The following is a 19,358-nucleotide window of genomic DNA, read 5'->3' as shown; positions in this document are numbered from 1 at the left end:
TTTCCAGTCTGTATTGATTTTAGATTTTTCTAGTCGCTCAAAGTTCATGTGATAGTTCACTTTATTTTCTCTTGCACTGTTTTCAGCATTTACCTTTACTTTAAATGTCAGAGCCTTTCACTTCTGTTACTTTGATTTCCTTGCTGCCCCTCTTGACACAATCAGTTAGGGCTTGCAGAGAATTTTGGTGTGGTCTCCCCATGTTTTTCCACTTCCAATAATATTTTTTAAACCTCATTGTAACTTTGAATAAGTTTGGGGTTTTTTTGCAAAAACCACACTGACCACTTCTTGTTTTTTTTTAATCTTCTTTACAGAGGAACTGCAGCCTGCTGTATGTTGGCTATGAAGTCTCAGCAGCCCCAAATCTCCTTCCACACAAAGGGATTCCAATACATCCTGTTGTGACATGATGCTCACTGACTTCCTTAATTCCACCAAGTGGATTTATTGCAATCTAGTGCTCTGACTTGACTGTGAGCATTTATTTCCTATCAGGTTGAATTCAAGTAATATTTTGATCCCTTATACATTATTCTCTTTGCTGTCAATGACATGTTCTGAAGCATTACTTCAGAAAGGTAACTAAACACAAACATCCAACTTCAGGTTTTAAAGACAAGCAACAAGCTGTTGTAACAGAAGGTAATGACATTACAATAAAGAGATGCCTGAATATATATCCATTCAGTACAGACGATAAAATATGTTTTCAATACTTAGGAACATGTCTGACACAAATGTAGAAAATTCAGACTGGCAAAATCCATAAAGAAATCACGTTTCTTGGAAAGTGAGGAATTCAAGAAGAGCTTATGACCATCTTCCTTAATATTTTATTATTCTGAAGAGAAATCCTTTACAGATTGAGCTAACTGGATGACTATTTCAGTTAATGCCAGCAGTTGAGACTATGACCAGCTCAGAATGGATAACATTTAACAAAACAACATTGCTGCAGCTGTTTAACGATACTCCCTGAAATCCAATAATGACATATATTCGAAGTTTCAATCTTCCATTCAACATGCTATTACTATTTACACACAATTTTTTTTACGAGTAAATACACGTGCATCAAGTTGTTTCTTCAGTATTTCATATTACAGGAATTGTATGCTGTATTTTTAAAGCACGTAACTGAACTGGCAAAATAAAACAGTTGACATTAAAAAATTGTTTGAAAACTCAGTGCACTGTTTCTGAAAAGTTCCACTCAAAATGACTGTAAACACAGAAATAACACATTATTACTGCATGCTTTACTTGCAAGTCATGATTTCAGTTATAAAATTAAACCCACTCCTAACCCCGCAAAACAAGACCACTTTCTATTAGTTGCTCTCTTGATATAAGATGCAGGAAGCTATAACAAGTCCCCAAATGAAAGTCAGTGTCAAATCTTTCCTGTTGGGAAAACAGTTCTTGATCTTTGTGTAACTATATCTTAATGTCAGCAAAATTGTTCTTTCCTCCTGAATCCCTATTCCCCTCCACATAAATTCAGTAACTGGTGGTGAAAAGGGGACTAACAAGATGGAAGAGGAAGACAGTGGTAGTAAGCCTGTACGAACAAGAAAAGACAAGAGTAAGAAGGAAGCAGCAAAACCAATGACATACTGTGCTCCTCCTTACTTCTGACTATGCAAGAGGCTATTAACTATTCTACTCCTTAACATGGAAGAATATTTCACTTGAACTTTTTTTTAAAAAACTTCTACTAATCTTATAAACTGGGAATGCTTTTCTGTTAACTGCCAATGAAAGGAGAGCTTCTTTCAAATGTAAAGGTTATTATCAATATTCCAACAGAAGGGAGAAGCAAAAGAGGCAGGAACATATTTAATTAAAAAAGAAGCAAGAAAATAAAAGCCTCCCAAGAAATCAGACTTACAACCACTAAAAACTGTAGATAACAGGAAAAAAAAGTGGTAAATTTTAAATGCAAAAGCAGCAGTGTCCTTCTCCATACTGTATCTGAACACTTATTAGTCAGCTGTATGTAGCAATGTTTACTATACTTCTCAATAGTTTACAGAAGTTGAGTCTTCCACTCACATCAATATCACTCTACATCTAGAAAATAACAGATTGATACACTGAACAACATGAGTAATACTCAAATTTAAGGTGACATTTGGTAAAAATACATTTCAATGTATTTTTAACAAATGAAAGTGAGTTTGCAGCGCAGCAATGAATATTTCTTCATGAACATAGAGCCAAGAAGAGTGTACGTAACAAAATTGGCTTAATCCCCTCCACAGAATGAAATACAGTAGACAAAGAAAACATTTTATCAATGAAGTCTCACTCAGCAGGATACCCCATACCATTACTCAAAGAGTTGTATCTCATAATTTCATTTTCAGTGAAATTCCTTTTATTTTCTTCAGAGTCTTCAAAGGAATTGAAGAAGTACAGAAAAAAGTGCGTGACGTTTTAAGCACATTTGCCTTTTGAGTTGCCTGCATTGTGTCATTGTCTATGTTTTCATCATTGCTGACGAAGAAGCTTGGAAACAGGTCAGCTGCAAGTGCATGCTGCTTTTAAATTTGTTTAGTAACTCTTCTAGTAATCTGTAAAAGGAAAATAGTTACAACATTGGCAGATTCTGAAAAGGGAACAATTACCAAAGTTTTGGCTATTCTGTCTGTGACTTCGAGTACATTGTCTGCTTAAATAAAGGGCCTAAAACTGGATCTATTTGAATAGCTCAATATTAGCGATATTTAGAAGTATACTAAGTGTGTCAGGATGATCTGTGGCCAGAGAAGGACTTAGCCACAGAGATTTTATCAAGGTGATAAAATAGCCTTTTATATGGCTTTCCTTCCAGATAAAGACCATCTTCTTGAGAGAAACATATTTGCAAAACAGAGTGGCAAAAGGACTGGTGGAGAGCATCATAAGATACTTCTGTAAGGAAAATCCAGAAACTGACAGACTATGTACAACAAAACCAGTATCCCTTATCAAGGCTATGGCTTTTCATGTGTAGCTGAATTGCAAATTTTAGTTCTCAAACTTGTCTTTGGAAGGTATTTTGTAGATTTCTCTTAAGTATCATGACTGAAAAATCAAAGGTGGTATGACTGTTTTAGGAGAAACATTAATTCACTGGCAACCATGTGTTTTTGTCTGTTATAGATAACTATATACGAGTTCATTCTGGCACGTAATAATGGTTCGTTTACATCTACATAGCTACCAAGAAGATACTTGGTGCAGTCGATAATATTTATTATAATCCACAAACTACAGGTGTAGCACCAAGGGTGTTGATGGTTCTGTTGTAGGAGATATTTATTGTAACAGTGGAGATGCATTATGAAGTTCTACTGTCTTGCCTGTGTGTTTTATTTTCCCCATATTCTAGGGTAGAATGTGTTCTCCGAACTTTGTGCTCTATTTCAAAAACAAGCGAGATGTGATTATTGAACAGCCAGTCACAGAAGAAATTATACTGTATGTTAAAAAAACCCAAACAAACCCAAGAACAACAACTTGCACCACAAAAATCAGTATCTGCTTCCTCAGCAGGTCCTCTGGAAGATGACTATGACCACATTCATCATTTGGTATCATAGTAATGACTGTGAATGAACAGCTCTAAATCAGTGCACAACTGTGTGTTATTTTACACAAGTAAGTGTAGATTACAATGAGCTGCCTGGAACGATGACAATTGCGGTGTAATGCCCTGGGAAACAGAACAAGTTTTGCACCCTCTAGGGCTCAGAACTCTGAGGCAGATGTAAAAATGATGCAGTTCTTGATTCTCATCTGTCCCATGAAGCTCAAATGCTTGTGACTAAGTGAAAAAAAAATAATTCTACAGGTGTTTCGGAAAGTCTGACTTGAAAGAACTCTCCTTACTCAAAACTGATTCCTATCTTTAATAAAGCATAAGAGCTAAGTGAGGCAAGGAGGTATCTTGAGACTTCTTGTGGGGAAAAGTAGGTTTGAATAAATAGACAGAGGACATCTGGAAGAAGGCACAGTCCGCAGACCACAGGCTGCACAAACAGTCTCTTCATGTGTCTACAAAATATTCTAAATTCTGACTGTTAAGTGCAAACTGATTTGATGCAGTTCAGTTCCTGAAAGTACCATAATACCAATCTCAAGTTCAAAACATCTATACTTATACTAATATACTTATTACAAATCCATCCTAGTTTTACCATACTACTCTTTATTAAACTATGCTTGTAAAACAGACTACCAAATACTAAGCTGGATGCAGCAAAGCAGCTTGGTTGTCAAAGGTTGCTATGGTGGGGAAGGAGGAACCCAAAACTACTCTTTCTGATGTTAAGTAAGAACCACAGACCCTTCTTACTTGTTTTTAAAATGAAACAGGCCAGTTTTGAGAGTTCCCCATATATCAGCTGGCAAAAGCTTGGACTTTGTTCCTTGGCCATTTTTTTTTATTACTGCCAAATTCAGTAAGACAATGGACCTCACAGAAACTTTAAGATTAATAAGGATGGCTAAACCAGACTGAAATTAAAAAATAAATACAAAACTACATTGAAATGATAAGACTAGGATGGGCAAGAGGGATATGCCACAAAGCCATTGGCTCTTCTGTGTAATTTAATGTCATGATGAACAAGGACTTAGCTTATTCTTAACTCTGTCTGAAGAGGCTTTTGCTCTATAATTCAGAAAGGTCAAATACAGTGAACATTAACTCTCTTATAACAAAGTTCTGATACAAGAGTAAAAAACAATGGCTCTAGAAACCAGAAAGGAGACAAGAAGGTGTATTGTACTTACTTTTTGTCAGTTCCACTTGAGAGCTGAGGCAAAGCTTCCAAAGCTTGCTTAAAGCTCGAGCTGCAAGGAAAGCAAAAATACTCATATTCCACTGGTACCAGTCTCAGCTTTCACAGTTTCTCTCTATAAATTCCATGGAGATATGCCATATTTTATCCATTCTTATTTCAATAAATTAACAAAATATTAACTTGAGACCTGACATTCACGTGCAAATTGAACAAAATGATTATGGGTTCAAGCAGGTCTCTTAACACTCCTGATGTGATATATACCCATACATCAACAGGAAATGTTAAATCAGCTGCTGATTTGAGACTGTGCTTGACATCCTGGACTCTTCAGGAATTACAGACAGTTGCCAGCCTGCCTTCTACCTCAAACTAAGTGACCATCAGAGTATGAAGCACAGATAAAACATTTATTTTGGGCCTACAGAGAGAATTACAGTACGTTTGCATTGAGGTAATGTTGATTCATAGAATAATTTAGGTTGGAAGGGGCTTCTGGAGGCCTTCAGGCCCAACCTCCTTCTCAAAGTAGGGCCAACTTTGAGGTTAGAGGAGGTTTCTGGGGCATTATCCAGTCAAGTTTTGAGTAATTTCAGAGATGGGGTTTCCACCCCTCTCTAGGCAACAGATGTTGAAGAGAAGTGCAGGGAACGATGCAGGACCTGCACAGATTAGTATGATCTTGTCAGCAAAAGATTAACATGGTTACTTGTGGCAACTACGACTAGTGACAAGTCCAGGAATAGAGGCATCTATGAAGCTCCAGCTTCCAGGGTTCACTGTGCTTTGCCCCTATGCTGATAAGGGCCAATACCACTTCCATTTTATCCAATTTGAGCCAGTGCCAAGTAGTTTTCATTTAGAGGTCTTCATCACTATCAGACACTCAGGATAGGGAAGCAAGTCTTTTGAAACGGAATGCAGTGACACCAGAGAACACTATCTGTAACACTGTGAAGACACATTAGGCCCTCAAGCCCTGCAACGCCTCCTACAAAATGTTGATTAGGCAAGATGATCAAATTGCCATCTCCAGGCATGTGTAATGCCAATCCTAACAAAAGTGTAGGTAATTAAAATAATGAATGAACCTGCCCATATCCAATCCCCAACATAACCACCTAGAAATTTCAATCAACTTTACTCAAAACTGCTGACAGCTATCATAGTCTGTGTTTACATGCCTTGACTGTATCAACCGCTGATGCTGCTAATGCTTTTCTTTCTTCCTTTATATTAATGTGTGAGTGTCCCCCACACTATTTATCTTTGGTCTTGCACCTCACTGATAAAAAATAAATTGCTGAAAGCCTTTTGAAGGCTTTCATTCCAAGAGACAGTGTGAAGCTGAATTCACTTTCCCTGATTAGGTGTGTGGAGAAGGAATGGGGTATTGTACAAGCTTGTGGAGAGCCCTAATTCTCCATATCCCTATAAAGGGATCCTGCCAGTGTCTGGTTCTGTAGCGTCTCTGACATGTCTGGCAGGTTCTTTGCCGTGTGCTTTATGTGATTGCTGTGAAAAAAAAAAAAAGGATAAAACTCAGTGACATCTGCTTTTGTCTTGTTTTAGCATCATTTTACTCTGCAGCTGTACTGCTGTTAAGTTTTACTTTTTTTGAGTGGCAAATACTAGTTTGTGTCTAAAAATTCAAGTAAAAACCAAAAAAAGTAATTATTTTTTTTCAACTGATACAACCTTCCTAGTAATCTGCTTTTCACACATTTACCTAGTATACCATACATTCTATTTGAAGCAAAAATTTTTAATCTTTAATTTACATTATGTGCTTTTGCATATTTACCAAGGATTCCATTACATTGAAAAAGCAGACATTACAGCACATCTTACTTGCTTTCAGGTGTTAGGTATATGGCCACAGTATCTCTCAACGCACAGATTTCAAGTCTTGCCTAAAGACAGAAATACAAATACTGAAACAATGACACAATGTCCTTTCATCAAGTGAATACCAGTATCCCAAAGCTTCACCTTTTTTAGAGGCAATTATTACTGCATGCTGCAGTTGTAAGCAGCCTTGGCGTTTAACAGTTTGTTTCCTGTATTTTTCGTTGCCATGCTGCTATGTCAAGAGACTACTAAAAGGAACAATTTCATACTTCTGATTAAAGTCAAACTGTTTGTACTGTCACTATGTAGCAGTCTAAAAACATTGGTTTGTCTCTCAGTAACAATAATTCAGCAACAGCAATAAATCTTCAATTCTGTTCCATCTTTTCTGCACTGTGATAGAAAGATAGAAGGACGTAACCTTAATTTGCCTGTATTTTTTTTTTTTTTTTTAAATTAAATACAGTGAGCTTAACTTCTCACAGCATGGCTTGGCCAGGGAGGAAGGAAACACACCAGTACAAAAATCTGTCAATACACATTTTATTCTTGGTTTTCCTGTCAATTTTATTTTTTTTCCATCAGATGAGGAAGTAGAATGGTTGTGCTCTGCTTCTTGTCTGTCACCTGGTGGGCACACAAGCTTGGGGATTTTACTCCTGCACTGTACTGTGTGTCTAGGTATTAATTTTCACCTAGGCAAACTATGGTGGAGAATGAACTCAGAGATTAAACAAATTTCATAGATCATCCTTTAGTCTTTGAAAAGCAATCACTACCATCACAGGTTTTATATGAAATAGAAACATTCTGCATGTGATCAATACTTTAAGTCATTTCGTTTAAAAATATAAAGTGAACTTCATCCAAATTCATATTCCATTCTTGTTCATCATAAAGATAAATTTAATCCAGTTAGCCATTACAGAAACTAATTTACATTTAGCCCCAACTAATACAACATTCATCTTCCAAACCAAAACTTTTTATAATGCAACACAGACATCTAATTCCAGTTCTAATGAAAGGCTTTGGCTTTTAGGTCTTCCCCTCATCTCTCCCCTAGGTAGGAAGCCAGCTGAGATTTATGCTTTTTTAGTGCCAGAACCTTCTGGCACAAAATAGGACATAGCCACCCACCAATTTCAAACTCATAAGACGTGCTTTTCTCACCACAGGATGTTTCACCTCTTTTTGTATGGTACTCCAAGATGAACGGCCTTGGACTTTTTGAAGTCCTACACATAAGATTCTGGAGTCTTTCCTACATTTTAGGAGGCAGTAGTACCATGGGGAAGTGTCACATTCTCAGATACCACAGCTTAAATAAACATGGTGGAAGGGCAAACCCTGCAAAACTGTGGGTCATGGGACATGGGAATACAGATTCAGGCTTCTCTTCGGGAATGGGTATTTTTTCATCAGTCTGACCAGGCTCAGATCACTCTCACGCTGCTGCTGTCTGCCAGAGAGGATTTTCTATGTTCAGAGGAACATGACCATGAGTGACAAATTTACAGTAGGGAGAGAAAATCCTTTCAATCATGGGTTTAGGCAGCAAGTTCAAACTGTGGGCTGTCTAGCCAAACAAAAATGATATACGGGTAGCTTTCTTACTATTCATTGATTTGGTTTTAAATAGGCAGGCTGTGATCTTCCTACATTAATTCTCTGTCCAATGCAATTACTACCAGCAATTAGAAAATAAGGCTTGCAATTGGATAATTATTTTCCCATCATAATGCAAGAATGCTGTCATGTACAATGAAAATTGGGAGCTTGCTCTTCTTGCCGGTTACAGCCATAGCAATCATTGACTCAAAGGGATTTTTTAAAAAAAGATTTTTTTTCTTAGAGTCCTTTAAAACTTACCCAATAGCAAGAAGAACAACCAATCTAGCTGTAAACGAAGAAGGCAATATAAGAGTATCTGTTCTACCTATGCTGCAACAACGTGCTAATGTAGAAATAGCATAACTGACAAGTGATTAGTTTTGCAAAGACTTGCAAGAGCCTACCACATCCTATTTTCAAGATTCAAAAATCTCAAAATACCACAAAATTGTTTTTTCTTTTAAAATATTTTTTTTTTATGACAGGCCAAAGACAATATTTAATGACATTTCAGATACCATTATGATGCTTTTTATCTCATAAGATATAGGTAACCTTTTATGCACTCAGACACAAAGACAATACTGAAATATAATCAAACCCAAGAAGCAGTACCCCAAAGGCTGTTCATCCATAAATCTGAAATAGGTTGTATACTAATCCTTTTATCTCCTTGCTTTCATTGCTACAATAGATCCAATAAATACACAGATTATACCTCTCTCTGTTATTCTTAGTTTTCTAGATTCAGATGTTTGACAGTACAAAGTACTCAGGTACCTGTAAAGCTCCATTTTTGCTGAATGATGAAACACACTGCATCAGTCGACTCAGTTCTTCAGAGACTGCTTCTACAACCCTTGACATTACCCGAGGAACTAAGTCTTTGGAAATGGTAAACACCTGATTTTTATGAAAGAAGAATCATGAACACAATAGCTATAATAACAGAAATATTTTCTACAATAACATTTCAGTAAAAAGCATTAAACACTTGATTGAAAGGACCACTTCATTTTTATCAATGGACAAAAAAAATTTTAGAACAACTGGAATATGAAGGATTTCTTTTGATGCTACCCTCTGCTTTGACCAATCACCTGTTAATAGCAATGTTAGTTATACAATACGTGACAACGACAACTTTCTTGCAATGCCTAAAAGCAGCTGGACTTCAAAATGTGTTCTCAGCTGATGGATGCAGGTACTCAGGTGGTTGTACATAGACTGCTGTTCTGTAGATAGTACCTTTCATTCAGGGTTGTGTGACTGACACAATTACACATTCAGCCACTTTTTACCCACATATTTTGCTATTTCTTCTAGAATCCTTTATATGTGACCACTGTCAAATGGCTAGTGTCTTTATGCTCTGTGGCAGAGATAAGCCTTTGAAAGGGTTTGAGAGTATGGTGGTCTAATGGATTTTCATTTGAATTCTTCCACCACTGCCAGTTCCCTGGCAAAAACACTACACCTTACTGCTTTTTCCATACATCAATATCATCTTTTTAACTGCTTATTTGTATAACTTTTTAAAGTGGTACTTGGATCCTTCATTTTAGGTTTAGAATAGCAACTGCAACACAACAGCAAGGCAAAATTAAACGTTAGATCTATGCCTGAAGGAAAGCATGAAGAAACCAGTCTTCCTTAAAGGGAGCTTTAAGGAAGCGAAAAATTGTTGGTGAATTAAAAAAAAAAAAAAAGTATGGTTTTTCTACACAGAATTGGGGAAAATGCAGGCCAAGAGGTTGGAATATAGGAGGAAGTGAGATTATAGGTCAGACAGACCAGAATTGTGTCAAGACTTAAAAGTGATGATAAAGCTGCACTAAAACTGCACAGGTTTGGGGGAGAAGATGACACAAGGAACTGAAGATGATGTGACTGAAGTGGTGCAAGAAGGAAAATGAACTGCACAGAGTTTTTAAACACTTCCCTCCCCGCCCCCAATTTCTGCTTTAACATGATCTAAAAAAATTAAGTAGTGGAATGATTTTTTGCTAGAATACCTTTGCTTTATGTAAAGTTTAGAACTCATGTCTGACAAGGAAATGTAGTAATCGACAGAAGATATTCATACACAAGTGTAAAAGCAAATTAAGGCGGGGTGGGGAAACAAATCCAGAATGCAAGATTCCTACACAGTTTTCAGTGATTTAAGTAATGAATTGTGTATCAGGGATCCCATAAAGCTGACTGTTCCAAAAGCCATAATTCAAACACGCAGCCTGTTTTACTTAGCTTTTGTGGGTCAAAACAGTTAAGTGACATACTTAGCTGTACGGTAAGAAAAAAAAAAAAACAACCAGTAACGATTTCGGAAGGGGTCATCTTATTCAGCAGCAAATATTGCTGAGCAATTCAACACAAACATACCAGGAACATGCCCAAAAACCCTCTACTGAGAAGAGAGTATTTGTGCCCACAACGAGCACTCTCGAAGTTACTATACAGAATCCAGGAAAAAAAATTCTCAGCAATGGTGAATCATCACAAATTTGCAATAAGAAGCCCTTGTTTTGATTTCAGTTAAATTTGAATTCAAAGGTAGAGAAACAACTTTCTTTCCACTTCAGTCCATGCTCACTGTTCAGCTGATGGTTAATTTTTGCTGTTTCAAACTACAGAAACTTGCAGCCTTGCTAACAAAACTTAAATCTGACCCAGCTTACAGAATTTCACCAGAAAACAGTGGAAATGGGAGTTTCATCTTGACACACATTTTCATATTTCTGTAATATTTCACATCTAGAAATTTATGAGGCAACACTATTTGGGCCAAAATCAGTATCGGTCTCAATGAAGTCAGCAAGGCAGTGCACCTTTCTGTTGCAGCAATTTAACGAGTATGCATGTTTACAGGATTAGCTGCATAAGTCACAAATGCCTTTGACTTTTTTAAAGCAAAACCTCTCATTTTCATTAATTTCCACTACATTGAAAAACAAAACTAAAAATGAATTATCATGTTGGTATATATTTTTGGTGCTGCTTACTCCCTCATTTGGAAGCATTTGGTAAAATCAGCAATGCTTCTGTGAAAACTGCTATAAGTAAATACTGAAATCGAATAAAAAATATTGCAAGTGATATTTAAAGTTTCTGAAAATATTTTAACTTATATGAAGCTTTGTAATTTAAGGAGGAATGAAATAAACAAAAACCTCAAGTGAATCTCATCAGATTTTAAGTAGATGGAAAAGGCAGAGCAGCTCTACTTGTGGTATTTTGAAAGGTAAGAGTGATATTACTACCAATGCTTGTACAAGGAGCAGTAGTAATCTGGTAACACTCTTGATGATTAGAAGGAAGGAGTATGTAGAACAGAGGCTTTAATTTAAAGGATTATAGAAAATTCCTGCGTATTATCACAAAAGGCCAAATAACTGCAGCTCTGCAAGTGTATTATTTTAATAATAATATTTTAATTTTAATATGCCCTCCCTATCATAAGCCATTACCTACCTAAGTATTTCAAACACAACTTGTGCTGTACAGAGACTATAAAACTTTCTGGTTTTAGGTTTCCACTTTTTATCCTATGTACAAGAATGACATAGACGGCCTTTTCAGTCTGAGTGGCATATGTTGAACATTTCTTCCAAAGCGAAGCACAAGCTCATTTTCATATGTTGTGGAAAATAAAGTTAATCAGAGAAAGTGAGCATCGTAACTATCTCTCTCTCTATATATATATACTTTTCGTCTGCATGAAAAGGGAAGAACTGAGCTTCAGACTTTGGCTTTCCTCTTCATCAGACAGTGGAAACAAAAAGGTGTAATGGAGTGTTACTGAGGATAAACAGGAACTGTTCATCTCCTCTTGCCCTTAAAAAAGTTAGCAGTTGCATACTTGGTTGGCTAAACCTAATCCAAAGCACCTACATCTATACTGAAGACACTTCAATAGAGGTACGGTTTTCAGGGGTGATGAAAGCCAGGATCTACCACGTGAAGTACAGTTTCATGCTTACATTCATATGAATTAATTTCAATCTGAAGTTTTTCTCACCTCTGCATGCACAGCAATGATATTCACTAATGCTTCTTTCAAATAGTTTCTGACGCCTGAAACAAAACAAACAGGATAATTACTTTCATTCTGTTGTCTCAACAAAGCCATAATATTCTACTGTTCAATGCTGTACTTTTTCTTTTCATTCTTTCACTAGCACTTTTGCAATCAGAGGCAGAAAGAGAAAGTTCCATAGCTACACCACCAGCCTATTTCCTTTTTCAAATCAAATGGAGAAAGGCACATTTCCTTACAGCAAAAGGTTAAAAAACCCAGCAGGTTCCTGTTTCAGTATTCTTCTTCTCTGATAGCCCCATTTCACCAACTTTGCAATTTAATTAAAAGCTACCTTTATTAAAAAATAAATTCTGGATGCCTTACTAGAATACACATACCATGGCACAGAACATGCACTACAGCTCAATAAGTTCTAAAGAAACAGAGAAGACAAGGGGTTTTGTTTGTACAACAGTCTTCAAGAAGATCTTACTACTTTATCAGCTTCTCTGACTGTAAGTTATTATTATAGATAGAAATAGCGAGGACTCTTCTTTCTCTGAAAGCAGTTCAACAGATATTACTCATGGCAGTTTATAGGAGATGTCATGCCTTAGTAGAAATTTCCTCTTGGGGAGGGTGGAGAAGTCAAATAAGCATTTTATTTACCAACCATATGAAATGTTTGTCAATTTATACTAAACAGGAAATTCTAAACAGAAGGACATCCAGCAGGGTATGCTTTAGTCAAGACAGGCTCCTATGCTGCTTGTAATTCTGGAGTAACTTCCCAGACCTGGACTCTAGTTGCGTAAGATCTAAAATAGGCAAAAATCTAAAATTGCACCGTTTGCTTTTCTGGGCGCTTCACTTTGTAGGCAAAGGCAAATGAGAAAGCATTTAACTTATTAAAGTATGCATAAATGTTGGAAGTGCAACACAAAGTAATGAGAGGGTTACTGATCCACGTGACCTCAACTTCTGATATCAATTGCTCTAGCATGAATCAGAGAAAGTGCTCTGTATGACCCCATCACTCCCTTTGGTATATTCAATCGACAGTAAAAGATCAGAATCGTGGACAAAGACTGGTGAGACCACACAGCTCAGAGATCACAGTGTGATTAAGGCTGCTGTTATAAAAATTACAAAGTGAACCTTTAATCAGTTCATCTTACTTGCTCCACCTTTCCTCAGATAACACCGATGCAGCAACTTAATCCTGCTACAAAAAATAGCTTTAAAAGGAGTTACCCAAGATCATCAAAATGAGTTATTCTATGGGAGAATAGAGTCGTATCTCACAACTGCCAGCTTGGTTGTGCTCATTTTTTTAACCACTGGTCCCACAACTTGTCTCAGATCTAAAAAGGAGACACTTGTTCTTACTTAGATAATTATGGACAAACATTTTATAAGAGTAGGATGAAAGGACAACAGGACCCCCTTGCATGAGGTACAAACACTTTCATCGCCTGCATCTATACCGTGCAATGTGATCCAGCCTGGAGTTTAGATTGGAGGGTGCTTCCCAGAGGGATCACGGGTCTCCTGTTGGAAGCAAAGGTGCTTGGGGGAAAGGAAGAGATGTTGAACAGTGACTCTTGTTCCAATGTGCAGTCAGGACGTAGCTGAGATCTGCACCCAGGCCTGTGTATCAAGACAGTCTCTGTTTCAAAAGTTCATAGCAAAGAGGCAAGCATCAAAGCAGATTTTACTGCTCTCACTAAAAGCTGTGCGCTTTCTGAACATGCAAAAGAATTAAGACCTTTTTGGAAGGAATGTTCTATTTTTGCTCTGGAAGAGATGCAAATAACTGAAAAGGTAAAGAAAAATACAAGCCTTTCCCCACACATTCCAAAACATCTCTAATGCCTTTTCTCACTGTCTTTATTCTTCTCCTTGAAAAATCTCAGTCACTCTTTCCATTTCAACTAAACCAACAACAAGTCAAAGACCATAGTATACTAGGTTGCAAGCTTATAATTCCTTGTTATCTTAGTGATTTTTTGCAACAAGGAAGGAACAGAGCAATACCAGAAATTTTATGAAACTGACTTTTTTCTCCTCCCCTGTAACCTGCAAAACAAAGTAAGAATGATACACACCAGTACTTGAACCACACCAAAAGATCACAGGTATATGTGGAAACGCAACACCCCCTTCCTTTTTCCTCTTCTACTGTTTTCCTTCTTCTACTTCACTCTGCCCCAGTTTAAATCCTCTACAGGCTTCATATCAGGGGACAAAATTTGTATCACATCCTACAAGCAAATACAACTTGACCAGGCACCAAGTGGTGGTATGCAAATCACATCAAGCAGTACAGGGCGAATTTGGGAGCTGGTTTGCAGTTAACCTCAGGGTGCAAAGTGTTGATTTTGGTCTGCAAACCTATGCGGTATTCAGCTTTTGGCTGCCTACCGGCCTCACTTTGTGACAGTAAGATCTCTCATGTGGGAAACTGTGTGTTTTTACTTTTGCACAAATGCCGCACAAGATTAAGACTTTGACGGTCTCCCTTCTCTATGGATACCTGAGCACCGCCAGAGCACGTTCATTAGTCAATCAAAATTCCACTTGTGAACTAAGCAACATTTCAGTGCCCCAACTGATTGTTCTCTAATGAAGCACCTCACTCAAACCCTGGTACAGCTGGGGAGCTGTAATGAACATACAGAGAGGGGGCTGCTATGTAAAACAGAGAGGGCAGGTGTGTGTCTTGCAGAGAGGAGGCCAGCAGGCTGAGCTGGGAAGACATGTTATCAAGGAGGCAAGTGAAAAGCTGGAATGTAGAGAGACTGAAGCGGGTGGGTACTGTAAGAGGGTGATGTGGTTCCAAGAAAGAATCCTTATTTCCCACCCATCCCACCTAAGCTCCTGAGGTAGTGTGCCTCTTCTCATGCATTCATACAATTTGGCTCAGGATAGGAGCTGCTAATTCTGTCTGCTGGTGCTGAGAGCACCCAAATTAAACAACTTTGGACTGTGCTAGTAAAAGTTGCCTATCAATTATGTCTGTGGAAACCTTCTGTAAGACATTTCTTAAAGAATCAGTCACTGAGTCACTGTAACCAGGTACCATTAATTTCTACAAGCATGAAATACTAATGTCGGCGACATTAGCACCAGGTGCTAAATACCATTGGCTGGTGGTGCACAGCTAAGATATAAAATGGTCATTTATGTCTTCTAACTGAAGAAGTCAGAATGAATTGACTAAATGGAATTGAGATAGAACCTATGGTAAAAATGAAGTGACAGTAGCTTAGTATTACATATTGCTATCCCAACCCAGCTGTACAATAAAGTTGTTAACTTAAACCTCAGTGAAAGGGCATAAGCAGACATATTTTATCTTGCATCTTTGTACTACATACAAGGACAAATAGGTGAACTGAGAGCCTAAAGGAGATTATTTCTTGCAATGCCAGTAGCACTAATTAGGTGCTCCTGACCTTTCACAGTGGGTCCAGTCCTGCTATGACTGCAGGATCAGGGGGCTCAGCACAAGCTCAAGTATTTCCTTGGTTTCTTAGACAGGTTTTGCAATTTAAGAGCAGATAATTCAGCACAAACTGTGCAAAGCTATGCAGTTTAGAGACAGTTCATGTACATGAAACTGTAGTTGCCTTAATTGCAGCATCTAATAGTCTAAAAGACCTTGTCTTGGTAAGCTAAACAAACCAAAGACAGAAAGAAGATGCAATTACACTCCAGTAAATGGAACCAGACAGGGAGAGAAGGGAGAACTAGCTAAGCTGAAGAACAATACTGGCATAAGAAAAGTAAAAATGAATTAACCATCAGTAAACTAAAGCTGGAAATTAGAGGTAACCATGTAACAGGTTTGCTCTGACTATGCTATTAAATATGTGGTGGTGTGACAACCATTGCTGTTGGGGAGTCAGTTTCCAATCATGAATAGAGCATAAGTAAAAAGGTATTTCCCCCCAGCCCTTCTTTTTGTCTTATTTGTGAAGGATTTTCATTTTTGCATGTGGAGACAAAGCCAAACATATCTGAATGTCAGGACCTGCAGGCATAGTTAATAACTGTACTATATTTTGAAAAATTACAATTAAAAAATATCTAATTTCTGATTTATATCACTGCACTGTTTGTGGCAGGCTTTGTTGAAGCAAAGTATTACTTTTCTGGAGTATGATTCACTGGAAATACAAGCAGTGGCATCCAACTGTGAATTTGTTGTGAAATTCACTTCAAAAATTCTGTCTAGAATAGAATTTTTGTGCAGCTTTCTCCACGACTGTTCAGCAGCCCACGCAATTACAGTTTTTGGGACACCATGCTGCCAGTCCTATTATGCAGCACTGAAAGCTAATGCACCATATAACTGTAGGTTGCAACTATTAGGCTAATCAAGTGAAACATAACATTCTTAAGTCTAAAGTACCTCTTATTTAGCATGTTGAAGCACAAATACAATGCCCTTCCATAGCTTCTGACAGATATGTGTTAAAGAAAGTCTCAACAAGCCCTTGCAATTTCTCTCAGGAAAATGTTATTATTCTGTTACAGCATAAATGCATTCCACTCCCACTCTATTCTTAACACCGAAGACACTGACTTGCTGGAATGCTGGCTGCCACTAACAAAGCCCTAGTACTGCTCTAAAGAAAAATGGACAGGAAGACTTAAGACATAAAAATGAAGGACAGTTTCAGCCATCAAGTACCACAGTGGCTGACAAACTTTAAAACAGCACCTTCCAATTTTGGGCCCTCCACTGTACTTTTTCTGGTGAAACATTTAACAAGATTATCCATTAAATTTAATCTCCAGTTTACATCACTTTTTTTTTTTTTTTTTTCCAAACTAAATCTGTCAGAAAGTCTATATTCACAAGCAATTTTAACAATAGTGTAACACTGTAGCAAGGCTGACTGAACTATGGGAAAAGCAGAAGGAAAAAAGATTTGCGGTTCTGAGGAGTAACGGAAACTAAACTTCTAGCTTGCCAATGCAGGAGTCATTCAGGAGATCTTCAGATGCTGTAGTGCTACCAGTTGCCCCACATGTAGTTCTCAGAGCTATGTTTCCCCCAAGTACTTAGATGACAGCATTCTACTATGAAACCTCCAAAGTGACTGAATAAGCATACAAAAGCTAAAACTGCAATACCATATGCGTAATTTTAAGACACAGAGAGGCTACAAAAACTTGCATGCAAAAATAGAGCAAAAGTTGCACACACGGTAAAACTGAACTCATCAGGATGCTTTTTCTGTGCCAGAAGCCAACGCAGGTCTTCAAATGTTCCCAGTCCTTCTAGAGTAACTCAATAGAGAGAAAAGATATGAGCGTCAAACACTTTTACGTCTTCCGCAGACTCAAGAGTTCAAAGAATGAACTGCAGTTCAGCTAGGACAACTGAGACACACAGGAAATTTTAACCCAGGCAGCTTGGGTTCGACATACTTTAACTCTTGTGAGATTGGAACCTCATTTGAGATGGACAACTGGGAAGCTAATCTTGCCACTGCCTCTCGCTGAACAAGCCTTTCAGCTTGTCTGTTGTGCAAAAAGAAGGAGGGGAGGATAAAAGCACACAACTGTTTAGAAAAAGTAGGTGGTGTCAGCAGGTACCTCTGCTCATCGGCAGTAAACCACACCAGACGTGAGGATGAGAGGCTATGAAGGGTCAAAAGAATAAAGTTCTGAGACAAATTCACAGTCAAATAAAAATCAGGCAGGAATATTAAAAGCTGCTGCTCTTCTGTGGAAGAGTTAAAAAAGCCATCCACAGGAAGTTCTACAGTTTGACAGCTGTCACTGAATTCTGGCTCTTTTTTTTTTTTTTTTTTTTTTTTTTTTTTGAAAAGCAAAGAGAGGGATTCACCAAAGAAGACTGAATCGTTCTTTATCCGTTGACCAAGCTACCAGTCCTGTTTCAAGATTGAGTTGACTGGTTTAGTAGAAACCTAAGCTCTAAGGGACTGAAACAGAAATGAGTCTTGGGTAGGCACAGAGCCACCAATTTAGGAAACAACAGAGAGCATTCTGGCCTCTGTAGGAGGTCAGTACTTGCATGGGCAAGCAACTGCTGCTGGTGGTAGCAATGTTTCTTAGTGCCTCTGAAAAGAGAGCACTAAATTTGTTGGCCTTGAGGCTTGAACATGACTTGGTAGAGCTAGGAAAACTAATGCCTGGGAGTCTGAAATTTCAAATTTTAAACCCATCCAATTGTATGCAATATTTTTACAATTTATTGTTCTGTTTGGTGAGTTATGCCAGTAACAGTCAATCAGTCTGAAAACTTTTTTTTTTCCCCGATTACTTTTTAATAAAAACTTTCCTCAAAAAAATAACAACAAACAGAATTTGGTGACCCAAAGAGATTAATATTTTTCATACCTAGCTGCACAGCACCAATACTTGACTGTTCCTGGACATTTCATTTGCTATGCTGATAGTAAATTTAGAGGAGGACAAATGGAAAAAAATTATGATTTCATCTGCTCTGTTCTAAGGAAGGCACCTGCTTTTAAAATTATTTGATATATATACTTTTCAGTTACATCACACCCTATTGCCAGATTTAACTGAATTGATATTGGAAATGTTAATCTCCAAGCTTCAGATACGAAGTACCAAACTTTACAGCAAGTCACACATAAAGTGTTTTGAACTGTATGTCAGTTAAGCTCCTGCAGCTCTTCTCTGAGTTTGTAATCTGCTATATGAAACTGCTGGAAAAAAAAACTGCACACATCTACTGCAAGTCGTTAATCAGTGCTGTGTAGTGCACATTAAAAAAGAAACTAATGAATGGTATCCACAAAGCCATGTAACTTCTTTAAACAGTCTGATTTTAACTGTTAAATTTCCTCTAGGTTCTGTCTGCATCGCAGCTGAAGCAACAGCAGTATTTAACAACTGCTTCAACTACAATTATTCTAGTATGATTTCCAGTGTGGTCAGGACATTTTTTCGTCCATGAAACTCATGTTACGAAAGCAGTACTATGGGCTAGCAGGATACCCTGTGGGACGGCAGCCTATTATTTATATTTCTGAATCTTGACTGTGCTACGCAATACACCAAATGAGCACCGT

The 19,358-nt window shown here is 37.6% G+C and overlaps 1 protein-coding gene across 3 annotated transcripts in view; it reads right to left on the bottom strand.

Annotated features, from left to right (window-relative positions):
• Positions 1 to 816: 816 nt before the first annotated feature.
• EXOC2 (exocyst complex component 2) overlaps positions 817 to 19,358 on the bottom strand; it is a 137,590-nt gene continuing 119,048 nt past the window's right edge. For all 3 annotated transcript variants that reach the window (XM_030041908.2, XM_041118324.1, XM_030041909.2), the window contains exons 24-28: positions 12,280 to 12,335; positions 9,042 to 9,164; positions 6,648 to 6,709; positions 4,786 to 4,845; positions 817 to 2,579 (exon numbers count right to left, since the gene is read on the bottom strand). In XM_030041908.2, the coding sequence (XP_029897768.1) occupies positions 2,486 to 2,579; positions 4,786 to 4,845; positions 6,648 to 6,709; positions 9,042 to 9,164; positions 12,280 to 12,335 (395 nt within the window). In that variant the 3' untranslated portion in view covers positions 817 to 2,485. The remainder of the gene's footprint in view (positions 2,580 to 4,785; positions 4,846 to 6,647; positions 6,710 to 9,041; positions 9,165 to 12,279; positions 12,336 to 19,358) is intronic.

This window comes from Aquila chrysaetos, chromosome 18 (assembly GCF_900496995.4).
Source record: "Aquila chrysaetos chrysaetos chromosome 18, bAquChr1.4, whole genome shotgun sequence".
Classification (NCBI taxonomy): Eukaryota; Metazoa; Chordata; class Aves; order Accipitriformes; family Accipitridae; genus Aquila; species Aquila chrysaetos.
Note: the sequence above shows the minus strand (reverse complement) of the source record. Positions and strands in the feature narration are given on the sequence as shown.